The sequence below is a fragment of the Astyanax mexicanus genome, chromosome 19 (assembly GCF_023375975.1).
Source record: "Astyanax mexicanus isolate ESR-SI-001 chromosome 19, AstMex3_surface, whole genome shotgun sequence".
NCBI lineage: Eukaryota > Metazoa > Chordata > Actinopteri > Characiformes > Acestrorhamphidae > Astyanax > Astyanax mexicanus.
The window spans coordinates 27,729,658-27,744,178 of NC_064426.1; the positions used below are offsets into that span (position 1 = coordinate 27,729,658).

At 37.2% G+C, this 14,521-nt stretch overlaps 1 protein-coding gene across 2 annotated transcripts; it reads right to left on the minus strand.

Moving 5' to 3' along the window:
- Window positions 1–5,585, minus strand: phb (prohibitin). 2 transcript variants are annotated; one of them, XM_007256311.4, is made up of 7 exons: window positions 5,438–5,585; window positions 4,578–4,680; window positions 3,447–3,608; window positions 2,880–3,022; window positions 2,673–2,789; window positions 2,432–2,527; window positions 1–924 (listed from the first exon to the last, which is right to left on the minus strand). In XM_007256311.4, exons 2-7 carry the CDS (start codon window positions 4,660–4,662, stop codon window positions 712–714), a joined length of 816 nt encoding a protein of 271 aa, XP_007256373.2. In that variant the 5' UTR covers window positions 4,663–4,680; window positions 5,438–5,585; the 3' UTR covers window positions 1–711. The 2 variants fall into 2 exon arrangements, with proteins under 2 accessions (XP_007256373.2, XP_007256375.2); XM_007256313.4 differs by having other exon boundaries at window positions 5,410–5,504.
- Between the last annotated feature and the right edge of the window lie 8,936 nt (window positions 5,586–14,521).

The window sequence follows — 14,521 nt, forward strand, 5'->3', positions numbered from 1 at the left end:
TTTATTCCTTTTAACCAGAAATGGTTTATTGATAATTATTAGTTTATCAATTAGTGAACTTGTGGAATGCAAGGGCAAACCATAACTCCTCCTTCTGTAATACAATATGAAAAACAAATAATACAAACAAAACAGCAACATTGTCAGGCTAACAGGGGCAGAGAATAAGATCAATCTGTCAGGTGGTCAATAACTCCTTATTTGTATGGGCTTGAAAGTATGTAAAATCGAATGGAGCCAAACTGAGCCCAGTTATAATTTATTATGAGTTCACTGTAGTAGAATTTATATATCTAGAAGGCCCCACAGTGCAATCAAAATATAATTTTGGGGTGGACTCCACAGACTTTAACCATTAAACATACTCAGATAACATAACGTTACATTTCACCAGCAGACACAAACACGCACGCACACGCACACACACACACAGACAGACTGCAGTGCTTTTGGATCCCTCCCCACATAGAAACACACAGGCTCTGTCACACTGGTTGGAACACTCTTGGGAGGCAGTCCATAACTTTAGCCACAGAGAGCCAGAAACAGAGCAGAGAAATACATATAAAAACAGACTTGGTCGAGTTACAAATAGCCTCTTCAGACGTCGGCCTGTTTCTTCATGCTCTGCTCTTTAGACAGACGTTTTCATGGAAGGAGGGCTGTGCATGTGTGAGTGAGTGTGTGCGTCTGTGTTCACATGGATGCGTCTCACTGAGGCAGCTGCAGCAGTGTGCCCTGTCCTGAGGGCAGGTAGGTTACGTTGCGCGAGCGGCTGAGCTGGAAGGCAATGTCCTCGGCCGCCTCCAGCTTCCTCAGCTCCACCAGACCATCTCCGGCCACGGCCAGAGAGTCGGCGATCAAGAGGGCAGCCTGAGAGTCGCCAGCCGCAGAGATGATGGCTGCCTGCTTCTGCTGTTCTGCCTAATAACACAAAAAATTTCATTTGACTTTTTTTGCTTATTGAAATAAAATCTACTTCGTGTTGTCTTATGATAACAACTGAGTCGGGACACCCCCAATCCAGTCTGAAAGATCTGGAGCATTCAAGGTCAGGGTTATGAACCATATTAAGCTTGATCTAACTTTGACCAAATTTTTAGGCTATTTCAGTGTTCTGAGTGGCACAACTATCTAAACGCTGCTACAGCCATCTATGACCCGGGGGCTTATTTATAAAGGATGCGTTTGCACAAAAACAGGCCTGAAATCTCACAGAGAAATGGGATTATAAAGAAATATACTTGGCATGAAAACGAGAGTACATTTAAGCAAGGTTTGACCCATTCATATCCTTTCCTCACACAGTAGTTCATATTAACGTATTGTACTTTATTTGTTCGGTTATTTTTACACCAACTTCTTTATTTAACCATGTAGATTATTGAGTATAATATTTGGAATATGTATTTGATTTAACTCTCACTTTAAAAATAAGCTTTGTTTATATAGAAAACGTACTACATAAACAAAGCCTATTATTATCATTACTACAACAACATAAATTTAAGCTCATAATTAAGACAGAAAATCCTAATGGGCTTTAGACTCTCAAATCTGCCTTTTGTTTATTTATTATTACACTTCAGAATAAATGGTGAAAGTTACAAATTAATAAATAAATGCAAGTGGTGCAAAGATAGAATACAGGGCCAGTTCACCTGCACATGTTTTGATTTACTTAGTATTAAGAACACCAATTCTTCACACTACCCTTATTTCCAGGCTCAGCAGCAACCTGCTCCTACACTGTACATGGTTCTGAACCTCAAATGGCATCATGCTAAATAAATAGGGCACAAGGCTTTATATACAAGCAGTGTAGTTTGTGGAACACCAAACCAGTAAAAAGTGAAATACAGATACAGTCTAAAGCATAAAACCTTCAAACCAGGGTTTATGCACCTTTTCCAAAGTAAGCTTGTTTTAGCTGTGATAAATTATATATATATACTTACACAAATAGACATATACAAAGCCACTAAGGTGACATGTAAACAAAAAATAATAATAATTAAATTAAATAAAATAAAAAAAAATTTATTATGCATGGCCACGCTTTATTAAGGTATGGAAACAAAATTCTAGAATGTGGGTATGAGATAATTAAGGCGTAGGAACGACACACTCCATTTTCTTACAAAAGATTATCTTTGGACTGGAGCTTAGATGTAATGTCCAGTCTTTTTCATAGGCATTCATTTATGTCTTTATTAATCTAAATTATCTCTTTCCATGCATTAGGATCTCGTTCCCACGCCTATGCCTTATTAATATTATTATTTTTTTTTTTACATGATAACTTAGATGCTCCATAGATATATACTCATAATAATGAATTATATGCTCTACATATAACATACATATGCAATAAGCCCTATTTTCACCAGACAGACATACATTAGATAAGAAGGATGTTCTCATATCTTACCTTTTCCACAACAAACCTTGCCCGTTCAGCTTCTTGCTGAGCCACTTGTTTCATTTCAACAGCCTCTGTGAATTCTTTACCAAACGTCAGGTGAGTCTGAAGAACAGAAAGAAAAGTTGCTTTAAATATAATCTGGATCAAGATCATCATAATCATCATCATAATCATCATCATCATTGTAGTCACACTCCACAGGCAATGAATGAAGGAAGTGAGACAGATATAAAGTATCAAGGATTACCAGGGAAACGTCATCCAGGATAAGGCCGAATGTGGACGCTCTCTCAGTCAGATCTTCACTGACCTGCCTGGATACCAGCTCTCTCTGAGTGATCAGCTCTCCTGCATCAAACCTGGCCTGAGGGGAAACATGGAGACACGGCCACATGGTCACATACTATTAGGACCTCTTATACTGAGACACACAGAATGATTTATAGCTACCCACCACAACAGCTTTCAGGACTTCAGTGGTGATGGAGGGGAGCACTCTTTCATCATAGTCTTCACCAATACTGGTGAAAATCCTAGGCAGTTGATTTGCTACCGGTCTGAAGAGAATCCTCAGTGTAATGTTCACATTCTGTAGATCTGAAGGAAAAAGAAAGGAAAGACAACTATAATACTAATAGAGCATTAGCCTTAGGGTAACTAGTCAGTCACTGCAAACTCTATAGATTCCATTGTAGAGAGATAATTATTTATTTGGAATGAAAATTTTACTACATTATTTATAAAAAAAATTATAATAATAATTGAAAAAAAAGTTTCTGGACGATACGTTGTCCAAGAAACAACTTGGACAAATTTCCACATTTTTCATGACACTGATATATGGTTAACATACTGTAGACAGCAAGACCCACTGCTAAGAATTAAAATGATAAGAAAACATTGCCATGGCCACTAAGCACTGAAAATATAACAAGGCCATTACTACACCCCTTCAGAGTCAAGGTCATGGTCAAGATCATGAAAATGATATATATATATTTTTTTTTCTGACAGTAGTTACCTTTGCTTCCAGTCACGACAGGCACATTGCGTGGGCGGGACCTGCAGTCAAAAATGATGGGTTTCTGAACCCAGGGAATCAGAAAATGTGTTCCCTCCCCAACCACGGCATCCTGTACTCCTCTAAACCGGTCAAAGATGACTGCCCTGTGACCAGCGTCAACTGCAGGACACACACAGATATAGATTAGATTAAGTCAAAATCATTTTTTTATTAGTAATTATATAGTTTAGAATATAAAAAAGTTTACAGCAATTAGGGGCAAAGTTTGGCATAATCTTTTAGTATTAGGATCATAGTATTAGGCATTTCATAGGTATTAAAAAAAAAAAAAAAAAAAAAAAAACTTATGACAAGATGCCTAATCAGAAATAATATTTTTAATTTGCACACTGTATTTCCTGTCACGAATGTGTCCACCTTGTTATGGCAAGCTGCACAGCAGGGTGGACAATTTTAGGGAAAATTAGCATTTGATGAAGCCATGCTTGACCTAGAGATGCAAACATTTTGAATTGCTCATGGTGTCCCTGTTCTGTTTCAAAGACACAGTACCAGTCAAACGTTTGGACACATTCTTTTTTTCATTATTTACTACATTGCAGATTAATAGAGACTCAATAAAAATCCCTGACATAAAAACCCACCCGTTCATCAGGAAATTAAGTGAGTGTAAGGCAGCGATTCTCAGCTGGTGGGTTTGGACCCAAAAGTGGGTCGCAGACACGTTCTGGGCAGGTTGTGCACAGCTTATAAACAATAAATACATGTTTTTTATTATTTATTGTGTTATTATGTTTTAATATTTAATGTCTTATATTTTTATATTTAACTCTTCTTTACTTTGAAAGCATATGCATTTTTAAATGGGGTTTTATGGGCTATTTTAAAAAAAAAAAAAAAAAAATTGGATATAATTGTTCTCCATTCAACAGCAACAATATTCTTTTCCCATGTGTAATATGAACATACAGCTTTAGACAGATAATCTGTTAAAACACATGACTTTTAATCTCAGACAAAGTAAACTGAACACAGCCGTGCTGCTGAAATAAAGACTGTTAATCGTGTTAATGGATACAGACGTGAACAACTACAACACTTCACTAAAACACACTGAAATCCACTTACCATTAAAGAGGGCAGAGTTCACCACGCCTCCTCCAACGGCCAAGGCCAATCCCAACTTTCCAATAGACTCAAATAACTTAGCCATGACAGCGGAGTGACGGCTCTGGGGGAAAAAGGATTATTTATTATTTTTACACAATATTAATGTGAAATTCTGTGGAAAAAACTATAAAACAGCATGTGGGTTAGCTTATTAGGTTTAGAAAGGACAAAGTGTGAGGTTATCTGGAACATTCCTTCTTAGAACAGCCAGGAAATCTACTCTTCACTTATGTATCAAGAGCTAATCATCAATATTATATAACTAGCGGACAGAGCTAAGCATACTGGGTAACTAGCTTATTGGTGTTCAGTTAGTTTAATTCTGTATAACAAACAGAGCCAACAGTTAGTTAGCTAACTAACTACAAATGTGCATAATGTGAGCACTGTTCAGAGGCCTTGATTATGGACTATGCTATGCTAGCTATTAGCTAGCTATAAACTATTCTAGTTAACCTAGAAACGTCTGGAAATATTTAGTGACTACTTCACTACCTAGTTAAATGAATACGACTAAGTTACCTATTAATTCAAGATTATAACAAGCTAATACTAAACCAAGAACACACTCAGTTAGCTAGCTTAGTTAACCTAACGTTAGCTAAGCTAACTAGTTAGCATCTATTGCTGGTGCAACGTTTTGCAACCGCACCGCTGCTGCAGTTCGCCAGCACTAGTAAATCACACATTTCTACTGAAACGAGGCACAAAAACCAAGCTAGCTACTTCACCCTAACTCCTATACACACAACCAGCACATCATCAGTTAACATATAACTACTGTTCTCACATGGGCTCCAGCACTGCAGGTAACTCACCCGGGCTCCTGATCACTGTGACCTCCACACAAACCCAGCGACCAGCCACATGAACAGACAAGACGTATGAGCATGCGCAGACTGCCCAACAGAAGCGATTCTGATTGGACGCGCTGAAGCTGAGAAGGGGAGAAGCGCGTGCCTGTAAGTATGGAGTGATTTCATTGGTTGTGGTTCTGGACCTTGACGGCTCTTCCTGCGGATACGTAACACAACACATGCTGCCTTCAGACGGAGTATCTGAAGTCAGAAAATTCCCTAAACTTAAAAAAAAGTTTCTCTGATTTTGCTATTGATAGGTATATGTTTGAGTAAAATTAACATTGTTGTTTTATTCTATAAACTACAGACAACAGTTCTCCCAAATTCAAAATAAAAATATTGTCATTTAGAGCATTTATTTGCAGAAAATGTGAAATAGCTGAAAAAACTAAGAAATGCAGAGTTTTCAGACCTCAAATAATGCAAAGAAAACAAGTTCATAATCATACAGTTTTAAGAGATCAGAAATCAATATTTAGTGGAATAACCCTGGTTTTTAATCACAGTTTTCATGCATCTTGGCATGTTCTCCTCCACCAGTCTAACACACTGCCTTTGGATAACTTTATGTTCCTCCTGGTGCAAAAATTAGTTTGATGGCTTGTGATCATCCATTACTCTTGATTATTTTCCATCGTTTTTTTAATTTGGTAAAGTCAAAGAAACTCGTCAGTCTTAAGTGGTATCTTATTTTTTCCAGAGCTCTCTCTCTTTCTCTCTCTCTCTCTCTCTTTCTTTATGTCTATATATATATATATATGTCTATATATATATATATATATATATATATATAGAGAGAGAGAGAGAGAGATTTTAAAGCTGTGTGATGGGATAGTGCTGGAGATGTTTTTTTTTTTGCTTCTACAGCTCTATTACAACCATTTAACCGTTCAAACGCGTTAAGAAAATGTTTTTTGCTCCATATAACTAGTTCTGACCTGTTTGTGACTGGATTTATGTTACATCATGATTTTAACATTTTAACCCACACACAAGAAAAACATGAATGAGCTGCTCAATAAATTTATTAAATTCAATGAATTAGTATCAATATTCAGAAATTGGTCTGGGCTCTTATGGGTTACTTGTGTTTTATTATTATAGATTACTGCTTATTTTTATTGCTTATATTGTTCTATTCTATTGTTTTTATATATGTCCTATTCCTTAAATGTCCTCATATTTCATATGTCGTAATTATGTGCGCAGAGATACAGGGGAAAAAAACTATTCTAATTCATACTGCATAACTGTGATGACTTGATGAGATGAGGAAGAGACATCTATGTTTGTTTTCCTTTATTTGTGCTGAACTCACACAAGTTTCTTCTAATTTCTTTCTTCTAAACCAGCAAGATTCTTTGATCTTTCTGCTCCCATTTGAAGGGCAATTCATCTGAGAGCACTGTGGCTCCACCTACTGGACAATTTGTTCAACTGCACCCGTGGTTACTACAATAGTAGTACAAATTGTTCTTTAAACCTATGTAAACTATGGAGGACCAAAAATTACATAAGTATAAATAAATACACATATAAATGTATAAATATATAAATAAATAAATGAATAAAAAAATTAATGTTGAAATGAATAAATATATAAATAAATGCACATATAAATGAATAAACAAATATATAAATAAATAAACACATGCACAAATAAGTGTATAGGTAATTAAATTAATTAATAAATACATTTCTTATTTATATATTTATTTATTAATTTATATGTGTATTTTTTATGTCAACATTTATTTATTTATTTATTCATTTATTTATTTCAACATTTTTTTATTTATACTTATGTCATTTTTGGTCCTCCATAGTAAACACGCGTGCTTTCGTTTTTCACACTGCTGACCTGCCATGCAGTTACAGTGTCAACTCACAACTTCTCCCTGCCTCTTATCTATAAACCATGCAGAGTACATGTTGGACAGCGTTTGACTTGCTCCAACCTCACCATACACTATAGTGATGCTTCTCTACTATATGAACAAATATTCCCAACTTTTCCACTGAGAAAGTAATTATATGCGCCCAAACTGCGGTGCGCTTTCACTGCCTCCGTTTCAACAAGGTATTGATCACATCTGGGTAGATCACCTCTGGCACGCGTTTTAAATCAGAGGAAAAAACTTCCCTCTTAAATCCTTATCAAAAGGATCAGGAAAAGAGGTTTGATCACTTTTTACTAATTTCTGACCATATGTTTGCTCTGTTTTCGGGAAATATGCGCTCTCATTTTGACAGCTGTATACTTGAAAATAACGCCACCGGAAGCGTCGAAGGAACAGACATGCGCATTAGCTTTGTTATTGTTTTCCTCATTGAAACGGTCTATATTTAAAACATTGTGTGTTTATAAAAATGTAGTTTTAATATAGTATTAAATATTACAGTAATTAACAGTATATTATTAGTAAAAACAGCATGTTTATTTATTTATTTTTTTATTAAATGGTAATAAAAAATAGAGTTTGTACGGTCAAGAACAACCTGGAAAAGCTCATAGCAAAGGTTAGTTAGCTTGTTGCTAGCTTTCGTTCTAACTCCAGTAACATTAGTGTGTAGTTTGCTAGCGTTCGCTCGTCACTAAGGTTAGTTAGCTCGTTGCTAGCTTTCATTCTATCTCCAGTAACATTAGTGTTAGCTAGCTCGTCACTAGGTTAGATAATTTATTGAGCACTGTGGCACATAGGCCTTGGGTGTTGTGGCTTTGTCAGAGCACCTTGAAAAGTGTCATGTGTTGAAATCTTGCACAGACCTCCCAGACATTTCTCCTCCAGCCCCTTCAGCCCTTCCCTCCACAACTTTAGCCCACTTTAACAATCACCTTTGAAGTGGAGATGCTTCTGTTTCTGCCCCTTCCTCCCTTCCACAGCATTTGAGATGGTACCAGCCACTCAGAGTGGCAGGCCACTTCCTCCTTCCCCTGCTTCTGCTCCCGCTCCAGCTGCTCCCAGTCCCTGAGCACTATCCAGAAATAAGCCAGGCCAGGTTCTTGTCAAAGCCGCTCCTCCGGGTCATCAAGCCAGGTGACCAAGAGTGGATTGCACACATCCTTTATGAAGCAAATGGGCAGCTGAGACAGGATGTCAGGGAGAATTGGCACCACCCATACAGCCCAGTCAGATCTGTGGCACCTGCAAACCCACACAATTATTTAAGGCAGGGGATGTTATTTGGGCACCAATGTGCATGTGGGGTATCCCTTTGAAATGAAATGGCTCAGTCCAATCGGGGAGATCTTCTTAGCCAGCAGATTGGTATTGGTGACCATGATGATGATGATGATGATGATGTGACCATACCACAGGATCTTGATCTCACATTGCAGGTAACATTATGTCAACAAAACCAGACGGTAAAAAAATATTAGAAAACTAAAAAGCACTCAATTTTTGATGTACAAACAAACCTTTAAAAGATGGATGTACTCTTATTAATCACTTCAGGAATTTGGAACCAGTGGCCCCAGGCCCCAGTCAGATGTCAGGCCCCCATTGGAGGAGAGTGAGGATGTGTCAAGCCTCTGCTGGACACATCCACACCCCATTGGAGGAGACCGATGCCTCTGTTGGGCCTGTCCACGCCCCATTGGAGCCTGTCCACTCCCCATTGGAGGAGATTGATGTCACTTTCATAACTAAGAGTGATGCCGCTACTACGCCGCTGCCTGTCTTCACCACATTTAGAGTGTGATAAAGATAAAGTTTCACCATTAGAAATGTGTGCTTCTTTATATTTGCTATTGCATCGGATGTTTAAACTCGTTTATTTGTTGCTCCAATGCGTGTAACAGGAACTGTATATTAAATGGAAAAAGAAGACGAGGTGGCCGTGTGGATAAGGCAATGGACTGCTAATTCATTGTGCTCTGCTTGTGTGGGTTTAAAATGCCTTTGCAACAATGTTGATCATCTTTACATGAAGAACAAGTGAATAAAGAAGCATTTCACAACATTTCAGGCCAAAAAATGGAACTGACATTTTAGAGACAAACCAAGACAAGGTGCCTGAGTGTTTAAGGTGATAGACTTCTAATCTATTGTGCTCTCTTCATGTGTGTTCAAATTCCACCTTCATTGGATGGTTTCTTTAGAACTCTGTTAGAATAGGTTAGAGTGGAGCTCTTTGTATATAATTATTCCCCTCTCCAAGCCATTTTGGCACTTCTGGGAATGTGCGGGTTACAGGCAGTGAAAGGTCCGTAATACGTAAAATCACCATTTCTGTAAACTCCCTTCCTGTCTGTTCAGCCCAAAAACAGGGTTGCCTTTTGTCTCTGTAATCCAGATCTGCAATAACTACGTGTTTCCAAGGCTCAGTAATCGCTGGCTTGTACTGTACAACTCTGCCTGGCACAGTAATGTATGATAAGCTCATTGAAAAGGACCATGGCTGAGTAATGGTGTCAGTGAGAACTAGGTGGTGCTGTCTTTTGCTCAAATTATCTTGGCTCAGATTTAATGTTCTTTACAACACATTTTATCCTATTCAAACAGTCTTAGATTAAAGCTCAATTTGACATGGTACATCCACTAAAATCCCTGACTTAGTGGTTGTGAAGTTAGTGCTGATGCGATGCCTCGTATTTTATAGTTCAAAATCAGATCAGGGTCGTTAAACTCATTTCAGGGAATAGGGCTAATTTTTATTAGAAAACCCCAACAATTTCTGTTTTTCACACCTTTAGCCTTTGTATGTCTAGTGTGTTTTCTTTTCTGTTCGTTCTGTTTCTGATCTGTATTTTTTAGTTTGTTTAGTTTTCTCCCTCATGTGTTGTTTGAGCACTTGGCCTGTGTTATTGTCCTGTCTCCGCCTTAGCCCCGCCCTGTCATCTGTAATACCTCCTGTCTCATTTGTAACCACGCCCCCTCGTTACTTCTACCCTTGTGTGTGCCTGTGTATAAATACCCCATGTGCTCCTTTGTTTTGTTGTGTTGTGTTGTGTTTGACCTCGCCCTGTTACTCTGTTTTGATCTTGTTCATATGTGTTTGTTGAGCCTTTGACCTGCCGTGTTTTTTGTCTACAGTGTTCTGGTTTGTTTTCTTTAGTTTGTTTCTTTGTTTGCTTATTTTGCTTGTTTGTTTAAGTCTTTTAGTTTATCCTTTGTTTTATAGTGTTTGTTTCAGTAACCTTTTTCTTTATAGTTTATCCCTAGTGTTTGATCTTTGTTTATTTTGCTATATGGAAAATAAAAGACTTCCATCTGCATCCTGCCTTCTCTGTGTTACACTTTTGGAGTACTTCCTTTGGTCCATTTGATAATGAAGTATTAAATATCTTTAAAGATCTCATTCTATAATTTGTCCTTTATTTTGAAATGTCTATTTGTGATCTCTAATATGAATGAAAGCCATATACATTTTTGTTTCTACATTAATAACAGTCTTTGCAATTCCATATGTTACTTTACAACGTGTAATGCCCTGCTAAGTGCAGTTCAGCCACTGACCTATTCTTAGAGTCTCTGTAAAAAGCAAAATCCACTGGAGATCCTATGTCAACCAATAGTTACACAGAGGGGTGGGTAGTTCAGGTCAAGTAAAAATCCACCCCTTAGCACCCCTTAACCAACATTTTGAGTTTTAGTACTAACAACAGCAGCCAAAGCTAATACAATTATTTGCCCATTTGTTTGGCATACATTCCATAGAACTAAAAGTCAACAAAGAAGAGTGAGGGAATTGTTAGTTTCAGCACAAAATGTTATGAGAATGGTGGGTGGAAAAAATTATGTATAAGAAAGCCAGGTCCCTGAAAGTGATGCACCAAAATATTAAAAGCTCACAGAGCTTTATCTTTAAAAGTTTGTGAAAGGAGAAATGTCATTTATATTTTCTTATCTTTCAGATTTGCATGGTGGACTATCTGGAACGTCAAGGCTGAAGGTTGATCATTATAAAGATTGATTGGTATCATAATTTATCACAGTAGTAATTTCCAGGACCAACATTGTGACCCTTTTTTTTTGTCGTCTGTTCATCCTACATTAGGCACTCTTGAAAAGTATGGTTCTTGCTGGATTTAATAAAAACACTGAAACAAGTCTTCAGACTGGAGCAGATTCAGCACAGCTAGTCTGTTCATTAACTTTACTTACTAGTTTAATGTTGTTGGTTTTCATTTTCAATAAATACATTCAGATATTTTGCATTGGCCTTGTGAATCAAAACATAATAAAGTTACAATATTTATATGACAAAGACATTATGTTGAGCCCAAGCAAGAATTTAAACATTTTTTTAACCTTGTCACAACCATTTAATGTTAAACACTGTTTCAACTTTTTTTTTTTAACATTGAAACTACTAAACAGCCGTTATTTCAACCACATTTCCACATTTCGATCATGTGCCAGCTAGGTTGGGTCATCGTGGCAGATTTTAAGCTTATTCAATTTCAGGCCACAATGTCCTTGTGTGCTTCCAAGTACTCAGTAATTCATGTCTGGCAAATGTAATGTTGTGGTTTTACCCAGAATAATCCACTGTGTTATTGTTTAATTCTCAGGTGGCAAGTATGGTCAGAAGAAAATTACTCTCATTTTTTTGTAGCCTGTCAGTTTTAAATTAACATAACACATAACCAATAACATAACATGTAACAAATATATTCAGTGTTTTTGTACACAACATAATGATTATTATAATTTGTAAGGACAAAAACACTTGTTTTGGTTTTACATGCTGTGCTTTTCATGACTGTGGTAACTAAATTCTTACCTAAAAATGTGATAATTCAATATTTATATATCCATATGTCCTCACTGTCTGAATAAAAAGAAAAAAAGGTAATAAAAAACAGCAAAACAGATACAGGGAAAAAAACTAGCATGTAAACCAACCTAACTACAACTAGGGATGTCCTGATCAGGTTATTTTGTGCCTTAATCCTAATCCTAATCTTTGTTTTAACTATCCTCAAGGCCTCATTACTATACATCATTATCCAGCTGGCAGCACTGAGGAGAGGAAAGTTCTCAGAAGGTGAATACAGGAGTTTAGTTGGAATCTGTAGCGTGGAACTATTTTACAGTGGAGCACCAAAACATAAAAGGATCACTAAAACTATTTAAAACTATCACCCAAACTGTTTCTGTTTTTAAACCTGCACTGACAAGCATATTCATGCTAATGCTAATAGACACACACGCTACAATTTCATAGCATAAAATCATTTTTTATTTATTATTTTATTTGTATTTCTTCCTCTCATAACTGAAATTTTAGGATTTATTTCACCTAACAAAACGTATATATATATTTTTTTTGCTACAAGATGGAAGAATCAGAAAATTTAGTAAAGGCCTTTTTATAAATTAAAAAATATATCTATATTTCTTTTTTATTTAGCTACATACTGTCAGAAAATAAAACTGATAAATGTTACGCTGATCATTTACCTTCAATAAAACTATAATATTTCACATCAATTAACAAAAAAACATATATATATATCAGTTTAAAGTGTTCACAAGTGACAATTTTTTTAGGAACTGGAAGCTGAATGTTTAGGTAGGTCAGTTAGACTGTAAAGTGTTAAACATTAAACTAAATAAATCAGTCCAGAATGTGTCCTTTTATAAACTGTTACTAAAAATAATAATAAAGGGATTTTACTTGCTTCAGTATAGCGTACTCTCAGCAGGAAGAAACTCGGATCTGAAAAGGGGAAAGGCGTGTGTAAGGGTGGGAGTGGGGTGGGGGTGCTAGGATTAGACAAGTGGCCTCAGTAGAAGTTTAACTCAGAGGGAGTTTAGAGATAAGACCTACATGGTCAAAGTTAAGATCCGTTAGCAGACAATACATGTGGTCAGAGCTGACTCTGTGTCTCTGTGTAATGCAGCAGCGGGAGCCCAGCACCACTGCTATGCAATATCTGACACGCATTCAGTATGGTGCAGGCGCTATGTGCGGAATGCTAGGGCTTTGCTCTCCAAGGGTGAGGGGTTGAAAGGGTCTGTAGGCTTAGGGGCCAGAGTGGCAAAAAAACAAAATAGTAGAGCACTTTTCTGGGGCCAGCATTATAATCTGCTGAGGCCAATGTGCTTTGTTAGTGATTTCAGTTGGTGTGTTCTCAAGGTAGTTAACCTCCTATACCACACCACAACAATTTGCTGTGGCATTGTTTTGAGAAGCTTCTGCAATGTCACAAGATTTATTTCAATCCAGTGCTGCATTAATTTTTTACCATTTTTTTTTTTTTACCAGCATTGACGTCTGACCACTGCACAAAGTCTTCTCCATCCAGCACATCCCAAAGATTCTCAATGAGGTTAAGGTCTGGACTCTGTGGTGAACAATCCATGTGTGAAAATGATGATCTCATGCTCCCTGACCCGCTCTTTCACAGTTCCAGCCCCATGAATCCCGACATTGTCATCTTGGAATATGCTCGTGTCATCAGGGAAGAAAAAATCCATTGATGGAATAACCTGGTCTATATTCAGTATATTCAGGTAGTCAGCTGACCTCATTCTTTCAGCACATACTGTTGCTAAACCTATACCTGCTCAACTTCAGCATCAACCCCACATCATTTACTTACTTAAATGCAGGTGGTAATATCCTTCTGAGAATTTCGTCTTTGAAGAACCTATTGCCTGTATGTCTTATTTTTTATTTATTGATTGAATTTCCCAACCCACCCTTTAGGAGTATGACTAGAAATGACCCAACACTTACTGCCACTGACATATCATTACTGAGTATCCAGCATGCTCTGAGGAAAGCGACAGATCCCCAACTCTGATAAACCAGATGCCTCTGCTGACCAACATTACTGATGAGCGATGAGCGATGAGAGAGAGCACCATCAACCCACCCAGAGGGAGCATGGCAGGCAATTGTGCTCTCTCTCAGACTCTGGCTGCTGATGGTGAAGAAACCTGACCTAGAATTTGAACCAGTGATTCTCAAACGATAGTGGAAGCAATTTGGTCCGCTGGCTACTTGGACAGCCCAGATTTCAAAATACAAAATAATAATAATAATAATAATAATAATAATAATAACAATAATAATAAAATGTCT

Excerpts from the sequence above, each read along its gene's own strand:
- phb (XM_007256311.4), bottom strand. The coding sequence starts at position 4,662 with ATGGCTAAGTTATTTGAGTCTATTGGAAAGTTGGGATTGGCCTTGGCC. Across the intron at positions 2,790-2,879 it reads AAGTCCTGAAAGCTGTTGTG|GCCAGGTTTGATGCAGGAGA; the intron begins GTGGGTAGCTAT and ends GTTTCCCCTCAG. Across the intron at positions 925-2,431 it reads CAAGGTTTGTTGTGGAAAAG|GCAGAACAGCAGAAGCAGGC; the intron begins GTAAGATATGAG and ends TTGTGTTATTAG.